At 43.8% G+C, this 20676-nt stretch overlaps 1 protein-coding gene across 6 annotated transcripts in view; it reads left to right on the top strand.

Moving 5' to 3' along the window:
• The window catches only part of LOC310639686 (interleukin-5 receptor subunit alpha-like), a 54313-nt gene extending 37070 nt beyond the window's left edge, over positions 1 to 17243 (top strand). For 3 of the 6 annotated variants that reach the window (XM_083361526.1, XM_083361527.1, XM_083361528.1), the window contains 4 exons: positions 10591 to 10720; positions 15341 to 15434; positions 16339 to 16414; positions 17106 to 17243. In XM_083361526.1, the coding sequence (XP_083217652.1) occupies positions 10591 to 10720; positions 15341 to 15434; positions 16339 to 16414; positions 17106 to 17186 (381 nt within the window). In that variant the 3' untranslated portion in view covers positions 17187 to 17243. Of the gene's footprint in view, positions 1 to 10590; positions 10721 to 15340; positions 15435 to 15929; positions 16415 to 17105 lie in introns of all 6 variants that reach the window. The other 3 variants (XR_014492370.1, XR_014492371.1, XM_083361529.1) reach the window with 3 other exon arrangements.
• The last annotated feature ends 3433 nt before the right edge of the window (positions 17244 to 20676 follow it).

Raw genomic sequence — 20676 nt, 5'->3', positions numbered from 1 at the left:
CTGTCAAAACGTTACAACCAATTAGATAACAGAGTTTCTCCCGCCGCTCGGGCGGCGGCCAATCGGCATACGGCAATCTGACAGCTCGGCGGCTGTCAGGGAATTCCTCTCAGCTGAGCGTTTGGCTCGGTTTGGAGGACCTGATTGTGGACTGCCGATTTGACAGCTCCGGCAGCTGTCAAATCTGGCACGTGCGTGTTTGGTCCCGGCAGCCCGTCTGACAGCTGTCATTGAGAATGGCGGCCGGTAGGGTGGTGCGCATGCGCTGTTACTTTCGGCAGCCGTTTGACAGCTGTCAACTGTCAAAGTCTGCTGGGCCGGTGCTTCCCTTGCTGTTTGGAGGTTCCGGGGTTCTTGATATGAATCACCCCCTTTCCCCCCCCTGAAATGGGTATGTTATTTGTAACAACAGTTGAACTTTTAAAACAAACACTATTAACGGGGTTTTTGTCTGTCGGCGTGTTTCCCTCCCATTCAAAGTCCGCGAGGTATGCGGGGGGTCTTCTGACTTGGCTGGATCGGCGGAGGCAGGGGGTGATTTCTTCTGGTTGTGTTGCCGGTGGGTTTATTTCTGGAAGGATGTCGGCTGGTGGTTGTAGGTCCTGGGGGGGTGAAGGTTCGACGGGGTTGGGAGTGTTGGATGGCGCAGGCTCCTCCGGGGTCGGTTGCAAAGTGGGGTTGGGGGGTGACCTGGGTCGAAGCTGATCTGCGTGTCTGCGTTGTGCTAGCCCCATCCCTGTGTCCACCGTGTATGATAACGGCCCTGTTTGGTCCAGGATAACCCCCTGGACCCACTTATCCCTTCCCCCATAATCCCGAGACCAGACATTTTGTCCCCTGGAGAAGGTTTTTGGTTGGGCATTGGAGGCCATTTCGGCTACTGGTCTGTCTGGGTGGAGCCTGTCGAGCCTTGTCACCAGGCGGCGGCCCCATCGCAGTTCGGCAGGGCTTTTTCCGGTGGAGGAGCATGGCGTAGCGTGGTGGGCCAGGAGGAATTGTGCCAGGTGACGGTGCCAGTTCCCCGTGATGATTCTTTTGAGGGCGTCTTTGGTGGCCCTCACCATAACCTCCGCAAGGCCGTTGGACGATGGGTGGAAGGGAGCCAACGTCGAGTGCCTAATACAATTGCTCCTCGTGAAGATCTGAAAGTCATGAGAAGTAAATTGAGGGCCATTGTCTGATATTATAACGTCGGGGAGACCGTGAGTTGCGAAGATTCCCCTGAGGGCTTGGATGGTTGCGGCAGTTGTTGTGCTGTGAACCGGGAGAACCTCCAGCCACTTGGAATAACTGTCCACGACTATAAGGAAAACCTGCCCTTGGAAGGGTCCAGCAAAATCAATGTGGATGTGGGACCAGGGGTTTTTTGTGAGTTCCCATTTGTGTATTGGAGCACTGGGTTGGAGCGGGCGGGACTGCTGGCACAAATAGCAGTCAGCGATGTGTTTTTCTATGTCTTGGTCGATGCCCGGCCACCAAACGTAGCTGCGGGCCAAGGCTTTTGTTTTTACGATGCCAGGGTGGCCCTCATGCAACGTATGCAGGACCTTGGGTCTGTGCTTGCCTGGCACGATTACCCTGCACCCCCAGAGTATGCATCCCAGGTGAGAGGTTAATTCATTTTGCCTGGAGAAATATGGCTGGAATTCTGTGCCTGGACAGGATTGCCAACCAGTGTGTACCTATGCTAATACTCTGCTAAGTGTTTGGTCTTGAGATGTTGCAGCAGCGATATCGTTCACCGTCAGTGGGCATTCCAGGAGCTCCTGAATGGCCAAGATGTTGCTAGCCAGGGCTGGGTCTGGTTCTACGTGGGGTAAGGGAAGCCTGCTGAGGCCGTCAGCGTGACACATTTGGTGTCCCGGTTTGTATATTAGCTGATAGGAATATGCTGCGAGGAACGTTGTCCAGCGCAGCATCCTTGGGGACAAAATTTGGGGGGTTTGGCGGTCCCAGGTGAACAATCCTAACAGGGGCTTGTGGTCTGTGTAAATCACGAAGGGGCGGCCATAAAGGTAGTCATGAAATTTTTTTATTCCCGCCACTATTGCCAGGGCTTCCTTATCTATCTGGGCATAATTTCTTTCCGTTTTGGAAAGAGTCCTAGAATAATAGGCCACCGGGGCTTGAGTGCCGTCACTGTCTAAATGGCTCAAAACTGCTCCGATCCCGTATGGGGATGCGTCACAGGCTATGCAGAGAGGTTTGTCTTCTTGGTAGTGGGAAATGGTGGCATTGCTGGATAGCATTTGTTTGAGTGATTTGAAACTGTTGTCATGGGCTGTTGTCCACTGCCAGGCTGCCCCTTTATCGAGCAGCCTGTGGAGTGGCTCTGCGATAGTCGCCTTTCCAGGTAGGAAGGCGTGATAAAAATTCAAAAGCCCAAGGAAAGCCTGGAGCTCTGTTTTATTTTTGGGAGTAGGGGCGGCTTTGATAGCAAGGATTTTAGAGTTGGTGGGGTGGATTCCTTGCGAGTCAATTTTGTAGCCCAAAAAGTCTGCGGATGGGACGCCTATAGAACATTTTTCTCTTTTGAGTTTTAAACCCGCTTTCCGAAATCTGGAAAGTACCTCTTGCAGCCTGGCTGCCAAGTTGTTTTCGGATTCCCCTGCGATGAGCACGTCATCAAAATAGGGGCAGACCCCTGGGATTCCCTTTAAGGTTTTTTCCATGACTTCCTGGAATATACCAGGAGCCACTGAGATTCCAAATTGTAGTCGGTTTACTTTAAAGGCGCCAGGGTGTGTGACAATGGTTTGCGCCTCAGCTGTTTCTTGGGTGACAGGTAGCTGAAGGAAGGCATGCGCTCGGTTGATTTTGGCGAATATTGAGCCAGAACCTATTTCTGAGAGCACGTCCCTAACTGCAGGGACCGGGTATGCATGGGGGTTTAATGCGCGGTTTAGGGTCGTTTTATAATCTGCGCATATTCTCACGTCCCCATTTGGCTTGACTGGTGTCACGATGGGTGTTTCCCAGGTTCCCCCATCTGTTGGTTCTAGAACCCCGAGGGCGACTAAACGATCTAGTTCTGCCTCAATTTTTTGTTTCAGTGCGAAGGGGACCCTTCTTGCCTTTATGCGGATGGGACCCACCTCTGGTTTAAGTTTGGGGTCGATAGGGGTGCCCGTGTATTTGCCAAGCGTCCCGTCGAAGACATCAGCGAACGCTTGGCAAACATTTTCCAGAGTTTGGGATTGTATGCGGTTGGTACCCTCCAGTCGGATGCCCAGAGCCTCGAACCAGTCTAACCCGATGAGGCTGGTTCTGGGTGCCTCTGTGATTTGGACTGTTAAGTGCCCTAGGAATTTTTTGAATTCCACTCTCAGTTGTGCTTGTCCCTTTAATTGGATAGCGTCCCCCTGGAAATCTGCGAGGAGTATTTTGGAGGGCTGAAGGGAAATACGGCATCTGCTTTTAAAGCTGATTTTTTTGAGAGTGTCCCAGGACATTATTGAGACGGAGGACCCGGAGTCGACCTCCATCTCGCATGGCACCCCTTGAATCTTAACCCAGATCTTGATTTTGAGTTGTAAATGGTGGATGGTTGAGATTTTTTGTTTGGCCAGAATGGAAAACACTGAGGGCTGGGAGGTTTCCTTGGCAGGGAAGGGGATTTTGGTCCTACCTGCCGGAATTTCCTCAAGCTCGTGGAGGGTTTCCCGGTTCAGGCTGCGGCACGCGGAGCGAATGTGCCCGGTCTTCCCGCATCCGTGGCATTTTGCATTTCTAAAACAGCATGAGGCTCTGGCGTGAGCCCCGCTGCAGCTGGCACATTTCGGTTTGGGGCCGGTGGAGATGGGTCTTTGGCCTGGACCAGCTGGTTTGGATGGCCTGCGGGTTCTTCCATGGTCGGCGCTTTTTGTTGAAGCGAGACATGATGTCATCGATGCCAGTGCAGGCCTCCGGGTGCTCATTGTCCGGCTCCCAGGCATGGTGGACTGACCCGGCCGGGCTGCCTCTGAACACAGGGGAGCCCTCGCGGTGGCTGTCTTCGTAGGCCATGATCTCTAATGTAAGTTCAGCGAGGTCCATCGTGGGCTTGGCTACCAATTTCCGCTGGAGCCGTTCGTTAGAGAGACCGGCGATAACCTGGTCTCTGATGCAGTCTTCCAGGTCGGGAAATTGGCATCTGCGGGCTGCGTGACGTACCCCTGCGATGAAAGCTGTGGATGCTTCGCCCGGTTGCTGGCGGCGGCGGGCGAAGTGGAGGCGCCAATACAGCTCGGACCGTTGGGGCATGAAGTGCTTGCTGAGGCGATCGGTCAGCTCAGCGTATGGAATGGTCGCGACGGGGTCTGGGCTGCAGAGCCCTACAAGCGATGTCGTAGACGGCGGGCCCACTGAGGCACAGAAGGGCTGCAGCTTTGTGGCGGTCCTCCGTTATTTTGTTGATGACGAGGTAGCCCTCGACTTGCCCCCAATGCGACTCCCATCCCTCGGGATGGCGGACGTCGAATTCTCTGATGTGACCTAAATTTGCCATGGTCTGGGTCCACAGTACTGTTCAAGCTTCAGAAGGGTTCCTTTGCCCTCAAAAAGCGGCTTCAGCAGTGACTTATCAGTGAGAGGGATCGGAACTCCTTCGCGGTGTGACTTAGCTCAGTAGGCAGCTCTGTAGTACCGGGATCCCATCCTCGTCGCCAGGTGAATTGTCTTCACAAAGACGAGAGATAGCCCATAGGCAAAGGTTCACAAGTTTATTCGGTTCAGCTCCGGGGCAGCTGACTGTCAACACAATCCCAGCTTTTATAGAGAACTGTCAAAACGTTACAACCAATTAGATAACAGAGTTTCTCCCGCCGCTCAGGCGGCAGCCAATCGGCATACGGCAATCTGACAGCTCGGCGGCTGTCAGGGAATTCCTCTCAGCTGAGCGTTCGGCTCGGTTTGGAGGACCTGATTGTGGACTGCCGATTTGACAGCTCCGGCAGCTGTCAAATCTGGCACGTGCGTGTTTGGTCCCGGCAGCCCGTCTGACAGCTGTCATTGAGAATGGCGGCCGGCGGGGTGGTGCGCATACGCTGTTACTTTCGGCAGCCGTTTGACAGCTGTCAACTGTCAAAGTCTGCCGGGCCGGTGCTTCCCTTGCTGTTTGGAGGTTCCGGGGTTCTTGATATGAATCACCCTGCCTGTGCTTTGTATGCCTGCATAGCTTTGTCTAAAGCTTTCCTAAAGATTGGCCAGGTTTTTTGCAATAGTGCAATCCATTCTTTCAGCGATAAGATTTCTGGTTCATTTGGGATTAGTTCTGGCATAGGGTTGAAACTTTGACCGGTGGCTATTTGAAAAGGAGTGTAGCCTGTGCTGGAGTGGACTGCGTTATTGTAAGCAATTTCTGCAAAAGGGAATAGGTCCGTCTAATTAGATTGTTGGAAATTAATAAAGCATCTTAAGTATTGCTCAAGTACAGAGTTCCCACGTTCCGATTGACCATTCCCCTGAGGATGACGACTAGAAGTTAGTCCCTGAGTAGTTCCAAAGAGGGATAAAAATTCCTTCCAAATCTTTGACATAAATTGTACCCCCCTATCAGATATGATGCATAGAGGTGCTCCATGCAGTCTGTAAATGTGCTGCACAAATAGTTTTGCTAAGGTTTTTGCAGGGGGAATCTTTTGGCAAGGGATAAAGTGCACCTGTTTAGAAAACAGATCCATAACCCCCCAGATGACAGTGTTCCCATTGCTTTCTGGTAATTCCACTATAAAGTCCATGGCTATTTCTTTCCAGAGGGCTGGGGGGTTTGCCACTGGTTGTAACAGTCCGGGTGACTTTCCTTGCAGCCTCTTAGCCGTTGCGCACATTTGGCAGCTGGCCACGTAGCTTTCTATGTCCTTTTTCATGGATGGCCACCAAAATTCCCTTTAAGTTAAGTGTAAGGTTTTTACAAATCCAAAATGTCCTGCTGATTTTGTATCATGGCACAACTGCATGAAATTGATCCTCTGGGTGGCCAGTATGTATAACTTCCCCCCACCCAGGGTAATCCATCTTTGATTGTGCACACATGTCTATTTTTCTGGAACCATTTATCTGTTTCCAAGGACTTTCCAGAATTCAATCCCAGTTTAGCTATCCAGCTGCGGCTTCATAGGCCCCTGGTGGTTACTGCTGCTGCCAGTTGTTGTCCGGGCACAAGTGTTTTAGAATCAGTGACCCATGTGATGGGAGACAGTGCATCTGCCAGGAAATTCTTTCCCCCCGGTATGTGTTTAAGTGTGAAACGGAATCGGTGAAAATGCTGAGACCAGCAGGAGTCAGTTTCATGGGTGTTTTTAGTGCTTCCAAATTTTTGTGGTCTGTCCAAACCTGGAAGGGGATTTTATTTCCTTCAAGGAAATGACACCATGTAAGTAACGACCATCTCACAGCATACACCTCCTTCTCCCAGATGAGCCAATGTTGTTCTGTCTCTGTGTTTCCTGGAAGTATACGCACACAGTTGCAGTACCCCTCGTCATTTTCCTGTAATAAAACAGCTCCCACCACCACATTGCTTGCAGCTGCCTGTATTACGAAAGGTTTATCAAGATCTGGGTGTCTCAGTATGGGCTCGGCAGAGAAAAGCCTCTTAAGCCTCTTAAATGCTGCTTGACATTCCATTGTCCATTTCAGGGGCTGGCTGGGTTTCACTGCCCCCCTCTCATTTTCAACGTTTTATTTTATTTATTTATTTATTATTTTAATCCCATTTATATCCCGCCCTTCTCCGAAGACTCAGGGCGGCTTACACTCTAAGCACAAATCAATGTGCTTAGCAATAGCTAAGTTAGTGAGAGGCAGGGCTATTTGGGCAAATGAAGGGATGAATTGGCAGTAGAAATTTGCAAAACCCAGGAAACTTTGTAATTGCTTCTGTGTACAGGGGTTGCCAATTCTAATACTGCCCTGATCTTATTGGGGTCCATTTCAATGCCCTGCAGGGATATGCAATACCCCAGGTAGTCTATTCTTTCCTGGTGGAATTCACATTTCAATAATTTTGCATATAGGTGGGCAACCCGCAACTTTTTTAGAACTGCTCTGACTAGTTTAATGTGCTCCTCCTTGGTCTCAGTGAAGATAGGGATGTCATCTAAGTAAACCAGGACCCCCTTAAATAGGTGCTGTCTTAGCACTTCATTGATTAATTGCATAAAAACTGCGGGGGGCCCTTGCAGTCCAAACGGCAGAACTTTGAACTGGTAGCAACCCATTGGACAATTAAATGCAGTCTTCCATTCATCCCCTTCCTTGATCCTAATGCGGTAGTATGCTTCTTTTAGGTCTAGTTTGGTAAAAAATTTTCCTTTAGATAGGTGGGATAGCATATCTTTCATGGGGGTTAAGGGATACAGATTATTTTCACTTAATTGCATTTAGGGAGTGGTAATCCATGCACAAGCATGAAGTGCTGTCCTTCTCTCTAAATAGCACCAGAGTGGCCACTTTGGGTTTGGCAGGTTCAATAAATCCCCTTTCTAAATTTTTATTTATGAATCTTTCCATCTCCTCCATCTCTTTAGGGCTTATGGAATACAGCCTGGGCTTCAGGGGTTTTGCCCTGGGTTTGATTTCTATAGCACAGTCTATGGGTCAGTGAGGAGGGAGCTCATCCAAAAGTTCCTCACTGAAAACTTCAGCAAGGTCCCGGTATTCTTCCGGTATTTCTGGTAACCCCTTCTCTTCCCCCACTGATGCTATCTCTGCTCCTTGGGTTTGGGGGGCTTTTGGTTTTCTGAGTTCACACGCTTCCCCTCTGGGAAGTTGAGTTCTGCTGTCCTACAATTTACCCAGGGGTTCTATTTCTTTAACCATTCCAGCCCTAAAATCATTGGGCATTCCATTCCTGGGGTAACTACAAACGTTATATCTTCCTCATAGGTCCCCAGGGACAGGTGAACTAGTAAGGTGGCTAGGGTAGATGGGACCCCCCCTTCTATGAACCCATCTAGCTGGCCAAAGGAAATAGGTTGCTTTAGTCACCTCACTGAAATGCCCAAGTTCCCCACTAGCGTCGGGCTAATGAGGCAGCAGGTGCAACCAGAGTCTATTAAGACTTTCACTTTGACAGCTTTGGGCATGGAGGGAGCTAATATAGTCACTGACTTGAGGATGCGTGGAATGGATCCACTTACCAGGGTTTCGCCTTCTGAGCTGTCCTCCGAGGTGCCCACAGCCCCTGCGGTGTAGGCTGGAGTTCTTTCGCATTCCTTTGCAGGGGTTTGGGATTCTGTAGCCTCTATCCCCCTCATGGTGGGTTCTTTTGGTTTGGCTGGGGACTTTCCTAATCTCCTGGCTGGTGATGGGTCTGATTTCTGCTGAGGGGCTTTTGAGCAGCATTCTGTGGCGTGGTGGCCCTCTCTCCCACATTTGAAACAGCCCGTTGATCTCTTAGCCATAGCCGGTGGTTTTGCTGGCTCGTATTTGCTCGGGAGGCAGGCGGGCCCATGGTTTCCCTCAGCAGTGCCTCTTCAGTAGGTCTATCTCCACCTCCTCTGCCAGGACGTACCAGTCATCGAGGTGGTGTGGGTCTCCTTGAGGCAGGCAAGCATCACACAGATTGCAGTTTAGTTCGTCTTTGAAATGGCTAAGGAGGATGTCTTCTGGCCAGTTGAGCTTGTTGGCAATCGCCCGGAATTCTTGTGTGTATTCAGCCACCGGCCGTCTGCCCTGCCTCACTGTTTTGATTCTCTCCCGGGCCTTACGATCAGCCAAAATGTTCTCAAATCACGTCCTCAAGGATGACATGAACCGGTTGAAGTTATTGAGTTCTGGGGCATTGGAGTCATGCAGGTTCACCACCCAGTCTGCAGCCAGTCTGTCCAGGGCGGATTGCACAATGCAGATGCGGGCTTTGTCACTGGGGATGTCCTATCCATATTCTTCCATATAACTGAGGGCTTGAGTTAGGAAAAAGCCCAAACATGGCGGCTCCCCCTTGAATTTTGCTTCCAGAGGTGGGAGTCTTTGAATGGATCGGTGTCTACGCCACTGGCGGTATTGCCCCCCATCCTGCTCCCTGTCTGCAGGTCGGCGCAGGGCTGAGTGCTGCTGAGGTGGTAGCTCCAGGTTCAGCGGACGTCCCCAGTGCTACAGGTTCCAGATCCCCCCCACTGTCTCCCCAGCTGTAGCTCTAGGAGCTGGTGTGTCTGTGGGACTCAAGTTTCTCTTCCCTTATTGACCCAAGGGTTTTTTCATCAGGTCAATAGCTTTCTCTAGGATCCAGTCTGCACGTGGTGCATCCTCTTCACTGACATGCAGGGAGCTCTCCATCTCTTGCTTCCATTTGGGTTGGTAGCTGCCCCATCTTGGTCGGGGGGAAAGTTCCCTTTCCATGGGGCTTCCCTCTTTCCCTGCCTTGTTGTTAGACATTGTATTTTTTGAAAAGTCCCCCAGTAAGGTTCTTCCTTCCAGGTTGATTCTTAATGCAGATCCTATCTAATATGAGAACCCACTTCAATCCACATCTTAAGAAAGAAAAACTCTTGGAGATGAGGTTATCCAAGCAGGAAGTTTTACTAAGACATAGATGATAGAGGGTATAATAGACAGGATCTGAGAAATCCCTTCACAGATCAATATTTTTAAATGTCCCCAAGCAAGCCCCATCCCAAGTTCATTCGGTCAGTTCCGGATCAGCCAAGTTCCATGTGGTAAGCCCCTCATGGGAAAAGGAGAAACATTAGTCTATTCGTAGCAGAATTATTCCCCCCCCCATTCCATCCAGAGAAACAAACCAGATTCTGGAGGGATTTATTCCCCTCCCCCTTTCTTAGTTGCCTGTAAGATGAGAGGGAAAATGCCTCTCATTTATCTTATTGTGATGGATTGCAGGAAGGCGGAATAAACAAAAAGTTACATCTAAGGAAAGGAAGTGAAAGCAATAAAAACCCATGCTTGTTCCCTCTTCTCCTTGGGAATGGCAGAATCCAGGGGGGTGGGGTGAGATTTCGGTTTGCACAGAAAAGATAGTTAGAAATGAAATATAAATGGATTCTGACAGTTTGTAGCTTAAACCTGGAAGATTGAAGATATTTAGACACATTCTAAATCTACACCTTAACTGTTAGTTTATTGATTGTTTTTGGAGATGAATACTGAGTTTACTTTTTGTCCAATCAGTTGGGAGCAAAACAGAAAATCCTTGCATTTGGCCCAAGTGGAACTGTGGTAATTTTTAACAAATTCTCCAGAATGCACTAATCTTAGACCACAGGACTTATCAGAGTACAAAACTGACTCTGATAAGTCAAAGCAATATGCTATTCTCTCATCTTTTCTTGCATAAGGGGCACAAACAGGGCAGTTGTTATTTTTTTTGTGATATCAAGAATCTACAGAGATGAATGTTTTTAACCTCATATTCTAAAAATTATAGCAGAAGTAAAGAACAGTTTGGTTTCTTTGCATAATTCAATTTTAAAAAAATTGCAGTCACAAGGAAATGGAAGCAAGGTTTGAAATTAAACAATTAGTTTTTGCAATATTTCTTTTCATTAATAAGCAAAACAATAACTATGTGATTGATTCAAGATAAAGTATATTTTTATATTGAACATTATTTCATCAAGCAAAAATTTAAGTAGATAAATATTTTGTTTTTAGGTAACAGGAAAAACATACTTCAATTTTGCAAAGCCTGCAAAATATATCTTGAGAATTCGCACAATTGGACACACTGTGTGTACAATTTCAAAAGAAATGAATGGAGAATGGAGTGAACCTATTGAGTTTGGTAATTTATTTTTCCCTTAATTATTTCTCCTGCTTGATGCTAACATTCCTCTTAATAGTCAGCTGGTGGTTAAGAGCTTCCTACTATCGAAATGATCATTGAAAAATAAGATAATATTAATATATTTAGGTAATTCCCCAATATACTTTGGTAACAAGGTTTTAAAAAATTCTCAGACTATGAATTCTACTTTTAATTCAAGCAATCTTAGAGTAGATATAATAAATTTAAATTCTCCAAACATAAAAAATCCTATTTCTGCTACTATATTGAAGAATTGTAATAAATAAGTTATTACAGTTTAAATATGTTTATGTGAATAAAATTCCAATTTAAAGTAAAAAAAAATATAAAACATGATAACAACCTATTCCACTACCATGGGTCATTTGGCAACAATTATTATTGTGTTTCACTAAGACGCTAAAATACATAAGATATTAATGGAATGTGAAAATTAATACTTGATTTGGGAGACTCAAAAAACTATATAACTAAAATGTATAATAGGTTATTAAATTTAGATTTAGATTACAGAATGTAATTCTGGGTTACAGAATGTGATTGTAGGAGAAAAGAAGGCACAGCTGGAAGGCAGAGTAAACACATCATCAGTTTGTAGTTTTTGTGTTGCCACAAAAGATCCAAGTCCAGTCCCCCTTGAATTCCATTGACCCTTATTTAGTGCCAAATTAACACTGAACGTTAGTTGACAAAGACTAGTGCTGTGAACTTAACAAACACTCCTGGTTATTTGCTCCTGACACTGATATTTGAATAGAATTGGCAACAAATAAATCCATACTGGCATAAACAATTGGAACTAATTTGAAATTAATTCATCACAGATACTTCATAGATGCTCATTCACGTAAAACTGGCACATCTGACAAATAATTTTCACCAAAATGTTGGAGTAAGAATAGGTGAATAGTACCTATAGAATCTGTGGTGGCAAGATAATTGTAAAGCAATATATTTGTAAGAACCAGTCCTATCACAAAACCAAAGATTGTCATAAATGCATAATTAGCATGGTTAAATCTATTTCTTGAATATAACACTGAAACACATTGGAACTATGATTACACTCTTATTATCAGCATGTATAGAGACCCAGTGTGGTACACTGGTTAAGGCACCAGGCTAGAAACCAAGAGATTGTAAATTTTTTCTCACTTTAGTCAGAAAGCCAGCAAGGCAACAGCAAATCACTTCCAAAATCTTGTCAAGAAAACTGCAGGGACATGTTCAGGCAGTTGCCTAGAGTTGAGATTGACTCAAAGGCATCAAATATATAGAGATACAGTATATAGTTAAAATAGTGATTGGTAAATTCTGGAAAAGATTAGTAGTGTTATCATTTGAAATATGGTATTGTAGCAAGGCTGGCTGAAAGGCTTTCCAGGAGCCTGCCCGGGGAGAGGGAAGCTTGGACACCTGCTGCCAGTTTTGGGCACGGCAGGCGTGGATTGGGCGGAAGGAAACAAAAAGGAGGAAAGGGGGTGGGGGTGACTGCTGTTGTTGGAGAGAGACCAGGTGAAGTCAAAGAGGGATTTGAGGTTTTAGCTGATCCCTTTCTGTGAAGGAGAGGGAAGGAGAGAGTAAGAGAGAGTGAGAAGGTGGAATTTTACTGCTTTCTTTTGCAGGGGGGATATCCCGAGCGGAGGCAAGAGAGAGAGTGAGGAGAGAGAAAGTTACTGGGGTTGCTAAATTTAGATTTTAACAATAAAGGAAAGTGGGGTGGGGTTTTGACACCAACAAGAACTGAGACTGCGAGCAATGACAGAAGAGAAGGAGAGGCAGGTCGTTACTGCTTTGGAGACTAGCGGCCATCCAAACTTTGATTATTGTTACTTGTGCAAGTTATAGACATTATGGGGAGTTGCCCTTGTGGAGCGAGCTGTTACTGCAGAATGCTGACTACCTTCGTTCATGTTCCTATTGCTGCCTGGAGCTGTGGTTTCCCGACCCCACTTGTTTCCAAACAGTCGCTGTGAAATCATTGACTATTGCTGCTATGACTGCCTGGGGCTGTTAAATACTGTCATGCATTGACTATTGGGGCTAGGAGCTGGTCATCTTTGTTCCTGAAAGCCCCCCCCCTTTGACGACGAGAGTCTGCCACCTCACTTCGCGTGAGCTTCTGCTACAAAAGACACATTACTAAGGCCTTGAGAAGACAGCTGCAGAGTGCGACAGAGGGGAGCGGGGCTGGGAGGGCCTGGGCTTTGGCGGCCTCTGAGGGGGTAACCCTAAAGTATAGTAAAATCTGGATCCATAATTCCTTTTGAAAAAATTAAAATTAACTTTAAAAATAAAAAAAGATCTAATGACCAGTGTAATATGGGCTTGGAGTGTGCACACAGACACACACAAAACAACAGAAAAATATGAAAACCATGACATTCCATTTGTTTCTGGCATCTTTAGTTTGTGATGTAATATTCTTTTCTTCATTGATATGATAATTACTTCTAATGCCAAGGAGATATTTGTTGTATCCCATCATAATAAACAATAATAAACATAATTTTATTTTTAAATACTATTTATTTATTTATTTATTTATTTATTTTATTGGATTTGTATACTGCCCTATTCCCGTAGGACTCAGGGCGGTTTACAGGGCAGTTGAAACCATGAATACTAAAAATTAAAAACAATTAAAACAATTAAATTAAATTTAAGCCCCAAGAGTAAATCTAAAACCCAGTTAAATTAACAACCCCACAGTCTGGACCAAACAGATCGAAGAGCCAAGTTTTCAGGTCCTGGCGAAATGAACGAAGGCCGGGGGCTGTCCTAGGTTCCGTGGGTAGTTGGTCGCATAGGGCAGGCGCACCCACAGAGAACGCCCTTCCCCTGGGAATAACCCGCCGGCATTCATTAACCGGCAGTACCCTGAGAAGGCCCTCCCTGTGGGGGCGCACAGGACGATGGGAAGATGATGCCGGCAGCAGGTGTTCCCTTAGATAGTCCGGACCAAAAGCCATTTAGGGCTTTATAGGTCATTACCAGCACCTTGAATCTCACCCGAAGGGCAACCAGAAGCCAATGTAGCTCACAGAGAAGAGGTGTTACACGGGAGTATTGGGAAGCTCCCATCAAAACTCATGCGGCTGAATTCTGCACCAGTTGAAGCCTTCGGGTGGTCCTCAAGGGCAGCCCCATGTAGAGGGTATTGCAGTAGTCTAACCGGGAGGTCACGAGCGCATGAGTGACTGTACGTAGAGCATCTTGGTCCAGATAGGGACGCAACTGGTGCACCAAGCGAATCTGGGCAAAAGCCCCCCTGGTCACGTCTCCTATATGATCTTCCAAACTGAGCCGTGAATCCAGGACGCCCAAGTTGCGAGCCCTATCAATGGGTGGTAATACCTCATCCCCTATTGTTAATGATGGAGAAGGCTGGTCAGCCCGAGATGCCGGTATGAACAGCCACTCAGTCTTGTTAGGATTGAGACGAAGCCTGTTTCTCCCCATCCAAACCCGGACTGCCTCCAGGCAACGGGACATCACGGTGAGGGCATCACTGGGTTGGGTCGGGGTGGAAAGAAAAAGTTGGGTATCATCAGTGTACTGGTGATACCCCACCCCAAAACCACGAATGAGCTCACCCAGCGGCTTCATGTAGATGTTGAACAGGAGGGGAGAGAGGACCGACCCCTGAGGGAATCCACAAACGAGAGATCTCGGGGTGGAGATTTTATTATCCCAATAAAATCAAATTACTCTTCCTCCCTTCATAAATATTCCCAATTCCTTATCAACTTTATTCTGAAGGTAATGGATTTATTTTTAAAAATACTTTTTACATTCTTTGATGGTAGCAGAAAAACAACAAGATTGGTTTTGCCATTTTCTTAGATCCAAAATGACATCCACACTGAAACTCACCATCTAGCCAGAGATGGGGAACTATGGCCCTTTTATGACTTGTGGACTTTAACTCCCAGAATGATTAATGATAAGGAAGCTCTAAATTCAAAATTCTCCTTTTGGATTATTTGTTTTTCTCTCAAGTTTTAATGATGCTTTGAATTTGAGACAAGATGATTGGATTGCTAAAAATGGAGGGACACCAATCTAGATTATATTACTGCTAAAGCCAGTTTCAAAACAAAGTTTAAACATTTCCTTCTCCAAAATCTGCTGCCACCCCCCACCCCTCAAACTCGCAGCAGATTTGAAGAGCTAAAATTATTTTCTCCACTGAAGGATCATTTTAATGAGAAATTTCCTATAAAATACCTGATACAGGTTGGCTGAAAACATGAAAATGAATACATTTGTAATTCTGTTTAGTGTTCACTTGCCTAATTTTGCTCTCCTAAAAAAAGTAGCGGTACATGATTTCCTAAATAGAAATGTACAAATCCGTATTTGTTCCAATTTGTTTTATTTTCCTGCTAATACTATATTTATATATAGCTATATTAAAAATTATTTCATTAACTATCCATATTAAAATAATGGTACATTTAGGGTCAAAGGTATCTGTTGGCTTTTTTTCCCCACCAAAAGAAAGGGCTGCTTCTTCATTGCTCTGTAATCATGTGTGTCTGAATATCTTTAAATAAATCAGTATATGAATACTAAGCCTTGCTATTGTTTCAGGTACTGATCCTGATACATTCCCTACACTGCCTTTAGTCTTTGCTGCACTTGGAACCATGCTAATAATTGTGCTCTTGACTTTGATTTGTAAAAGGTAAAATTTTATTATTTTTCATTGTTATGAAGACACAGAAAACAGCTTTCACTTTAGCATCTTTTTGTCCTAGCAGTTGATAAAACTAGCCCTTTAAAAATTCAAGTGCAAATCAGCACTTCTTCAGCATAACGGTCAACTAGACAAGATGCAGTTATTGAGAAAGATGTAAAGAATAGATGTTTTTACCTACGCAAACTTTACTAAGTTTGTATCTTTCCTTAATAAATAAAATTGTTTATGTGACATAACAATAAACATAGATTGAATACAACCATTGTTACACAATAATTAGGTTAAATTTACTTCATAAGAAGAGCAGAACAAAAGAATCTAAAGAAATGGCAAGATACATTTTGCTGATTACTATGGATATAGCTCTAACAAAAACCTATCTTCTGCATTAGATCTGTTTTTGTAACAGATACTGTTCTTTTTATTTTTATTTCAGTGATTTCTCACTACTTTTTCTTATCTTGTTCCTTTTTTTCTCAGAATGATTTTGTCCTCCAGTTGCCTGCTGTAGGAATTCCTCTTGGCTGTTGTCCTCAGATACCTTTTTAAAATATACTGCCTGTTTATTCTTTTCCTTTGGTGCAATTGGTTTGGGTTAATAAAGGTTCAGAAGAAAGCCTTTTCTATTTTAATGGGACAGAATCTATCTGAACCCTATGCTTATTTTTGCATCTAGTTTTCTAAAAGATGGCTCAATGCACTTATTGGTTTTTCTAGTGTTTTTTGTTCTGCTCAGACCCTGTAGGATTGATACAATTAAATACACAGAATTACTAGTCTATATTTTAAAAGTATGTTGTGTCAATGCTGCTGCACATTTTCAGGCACATATAGCAAGTTATTTCAAGAGAAGAATCTGGGATAATGCTCCAAATCTTTCTTTGTACAGGCACCACATATGGAAAAAACTTACTGATCCAGTCCCCCAACCAAAAGATATGTGGCAACATGAAAAGAATGTGGAGGTGGGTTCGAAATATGCTAAATAAAATGATCTGTAAAGTATTTTATGTGTACATGAATAACTCTTTCATACCTACTTTATAATTTTAATGCTAAGTTAATAATTGGTTCTTTTTTATTTGTGTCAGTATAAATTAAGAACAGAAATGTACTTCTAGCTATGAACTTTTAGCATCCTAAATGATTCAGGACCAGATCTAAGGACCAAAATCTATGAAGAATGTTTTTCCATTATGAATCTAGCTTAACAGAAAAGTTATTCTGAAGATATATTAGCTCCACAAACTCAGTTATCTAGTACACAGGAGTTTTCCTGCATAGCCCAAGGGCATAGAATTGCTCTCCCTAAGAGTGTCTTGTCCTCAATCTGAGTTTTGGCAAATGGCAAAAATTCAAGGGGCACACATCCTGTTCTCTCTTCCTACTGGTATTTCCCCCGCACAACATTTGTCCTATAAGTTGTGCTAGCAGCGACTAGCCCAACTTATCCAGTGTTTTCATGGCAGATGGTGACTGGAAACTGGCTTCCACTGTGCCAGTCCAAAGCTTCACCACTTCATCATCCTTGGAAGACTACTTTATATGCAATAAAAGATAAGGGTTTTGATATGTGTATTTGCAATAAGCTGTGATGTAGAAATGAGAACAATCATGACATTTAGGAATTAATGTAAGAATATTTTCTTTTCTTAGAAGTGGGTGACCCCAGTACCAATAGGAAGTGAATCAATAACAGTGGTTGAAGAAATGACTGCCATGTCCCCCAAAGTATGAGGCATTGTCCACTACAAAAAACCCTACCCTAATAAAATAGCAAAAGAAAACCTGTGTATATGTGTATGGTTTATCTGTTTCTTTCAAAATATGAATGCATTTGTATAAATTCAGACAGTGGGATTCAAGATAATGATCTGTTACTAGAGGTTGTCAAGCAAGAGCTAGAGCAATTATTTTCCCAAGGTGTCACATGAGAAACTGGGACTGGGTGGAACTAATAGGAATGTGAAGGTGTGTAGGCATGCACACACATACATAAATTGAATTTAAAATGCTGCCTTCAAAATAAAAGCTATCCATGTTGTCCAGACAAGGGCAGCCAAAGGGCTGGATGTACCCCAGGAGCCATCAAATGCCCAGGTGTGGCTAGATTTATCTGTGCACATACAAAGGGCAGAGTTTACATTCACCAACTTGCTTTGTTTTTTTTTAAACTTTTTTCCCTGTGGATGCCTAGATTTCTTATATGTGTAAAAACAGGGATAAATCTGTTATTCATTCCTGTCATATGGATCAGGGTATATAGTCAACACTTAATATATTGAATGGATTTCTACCATTCTTTGAGTCACAGAGGGTTTCTCCCTCGTTATTGTTAGACACTTTCAGACATCTGATTAAAATGAAAAACACTGAATAATTATTCCCCACTTTTGGAATACTGGGAAGATGAAATGCCTCTTAACAAAAGAAATAAGCTTTTCCTCTACTCTCTAAAAGCTTTGAATTCCAATTTCCAAAAAAACTGTTGTACAAAAAATAAAAGTTGAATGTAGGAGAATTTGCACAAGCAAATTCTGATAGTACTTTGGACCAAACAATCATTAAGGGAAGGTACAATATATACTCATAGATAAGTCCATTCATGGATAAACTATCTTTTTTTTAGATGTTTCTGTTTTCATATTTTCAATAACATTTATTTTTTACTTGGCTTATCCAAGGGTGGCACATTTTTCATGGTATTTTGGTTCAGTTGATCTCTCTCTGTGTGTATATATAGCAATAACATCAGTACTAAAATACATATTGTTAGCAAAGTGTTAGGCATATGGTGTTAGCCTACAATGTTGGGTTGAAAATATATTAACCATAATGTTATGTCTTTAAGAAGTTAATTGGCCAATGGGTGTGTAAGTGTTCTCATGGCCATAAGAGGAAGCTAGGAAGTAGCTTCTCTCTCTCTCTGAATTCACTGATCTCTACTATTACTGTTTTTGCTCTGCTGTTGGTTTACTACTGTTGTAAACCTGAACTGTGTATTGACCTCTGGACCGGTAAGAAGACTTTGTAGTTTGGATTACTCCTTGGACTGTTGCTATTGTTTATGACCTGGACTGTTTATTTTTTGACTGTGCATTTTTGTTCTTACACCACCTCAAAAGTAAACTACTTTTTGTTTTTATAACTCAGTGTATTCTTGTGTGACTTTTACTGCTCTCAGTGCCCTTCCTTGTCTGTGCAACTCTTTGGTAGCACAAGGAGACCTCTGCACAGCAAATTCCTTAACACTGGTTATGGGCCCAGGCCTGTACTGAGAGTTAGTTCACACAGTTTTCCTAGCTGAGTTTGTGTAGGCTATTTTGGTGTAAAATGGCACAAGAACTGTTGTCAGGCATCTCCTGGATAACCCGGTTGGATGGGACAAACTATGTTTCCTGGTCCACGAAATGCTGCTTGCTTTTGTGCAAGGAAGGACTATGGACTGTTGTAAATAACCCACCTGATACTACTGCTTGGGATCCAGATAACGAAGAGGATGCAAAGAAGTTAGATGACTTTAAAAGAAGCAACGAGAAAACTCTTTGCATTATTGGACTAACACTCAATGACCAGCAGCTTGTCCATATTTGTGGTGAGGAGTCTGCTGCTAGGTGTTGGGGCATTTTGCGAAGGCTTTATGTTCGAGACAGTGTGGGTGCACATTTACACCTTACACGTAAGCTGTTTAGGGCTCGTTTGCAGAAGAATGGAGATATGCTGACCCATTTAAATTACATGAAGGCAACTTTTCAAGAGCTTCATGAAAAGGAGCTGATTTTTTCAGAGTTGCATCAGGTCTACATTATTCTGTCATCTTTGGATGAGAGTTATGATGGGTATGTTTCTTCTTTGGAAGTCCTGACCAGAGAGGAACTGACTTTGACTAACATTACTGGGAGACTGCTGGAAGAGTCCAGAAGGAGGCATGACAGAGACCAGCTGAGAGAGACACAACCACAAGAGGAGCAGCCATTCACCACTGCTTACAACGTCAAGAAATGTTATTCTTGTGGGGCTAGAGGGCATATAGCCAAATCCTGTAGAAAGGGTAGAAAACAGAATGTGAATAGCAGTGGGAAGGCTAAGAAGGGCATTGGTTTGGCTATTTCTGGTAAATCAACATCCAGAAATAATGAATTGTGGGTTGTTGATAGTGGGGCTTCACAATGCATTACTAAAGTGAAAAAGAGGTTTATTAATATAAAAAACAGCACCCAATATGTTTCACTGGCAAACGGTTGGAGGATGAAGGCCTCTGGTGAAGGTAATTCATATTGTCCATGCATTGATGAACAGTTACCTATGTTATATATACCTAAACTAAGATTCAACCTGTTATCTGTAAGGGAATTGGTTAAGGTTGGGTTTGTGGTAACATTCAGAGGGGAGCAATGCACTATTGAGAGGAATGGAACCTGTGTAACTGCTAATTTGAAAAATGGTTTATTCATTCTCAAAAGTAACCAGGTTAGTACAGTTAAAGCTAACTCAATATGTGAGAACAAGAAGCCACATGATGAGTGTATACATTTATTGCATAGGCGGTTAGGGCATGTAAACTTTAAATCACTACGTAAACAGTTGAGTTAGTAGAAGGAATTAAACTGAAGCCATGTAGTAAGTATTTGAATTGAAATGCCTGTAATCAGGAAAAGAGTAAGGCAACTCCTGCAAATAGGTTTAACGGCTTCAAAACAACTGTACCTTTGGAAGTTGTGTTTGCTGAGTTAATTGGACCCATGAAACCAAGTTTAGGAGGGTCATGTTATATTTTAAGTATATTGGACCACTACTCTCGTTATGGATTTTGTTATCTGCTTAAGTCAAAGGCAGATACTTTCCAACAATTTGCAAACTGGCTGAAGTTCGTCGAGAGAAAAACAAAGAGAAAGGTTCAGTGCATAATTACTGATAATGGTACTGAATTTACAAATAAGCGCTTTGTTGATATGCTACAATCAGCTGGCATTGAGCATAAACGTTCAGCCCCTTATAGGCCTCAACATAATGCATTTGTTGAGAGACGTGGGCAAACGTTACAAGCCATGATGAGAACCATGTTAAGATTCTGGCTTAACAGATAGACTGTGGGGGGAGGCAGCAAAATGTGCAAACCATGTTCTGAATATAGTTGTTAATACTTCTACTGGTAAAATACCATATACAATATGGCATGGTAGAAGACCAAACCTTGATTACCTGCACACGTTTGGCACCCCAGCTT

Source organism: Vipera ursinii (genome assembly GCF_947247035.1).
Source record: "Vipera ursinii genome assembly, chromosome: 4".
Classification (NCBI taxonomy): Eukaryota; Metazoa; Chordata; class Lepidosauria; order Squamata; family Viperidae; genus Vipera; species Vipera ursinii.
Note: the sequence above shows the minus strand (reverse complement) of the source record. Positions and strands in the feature narration are given on the sequence as shown.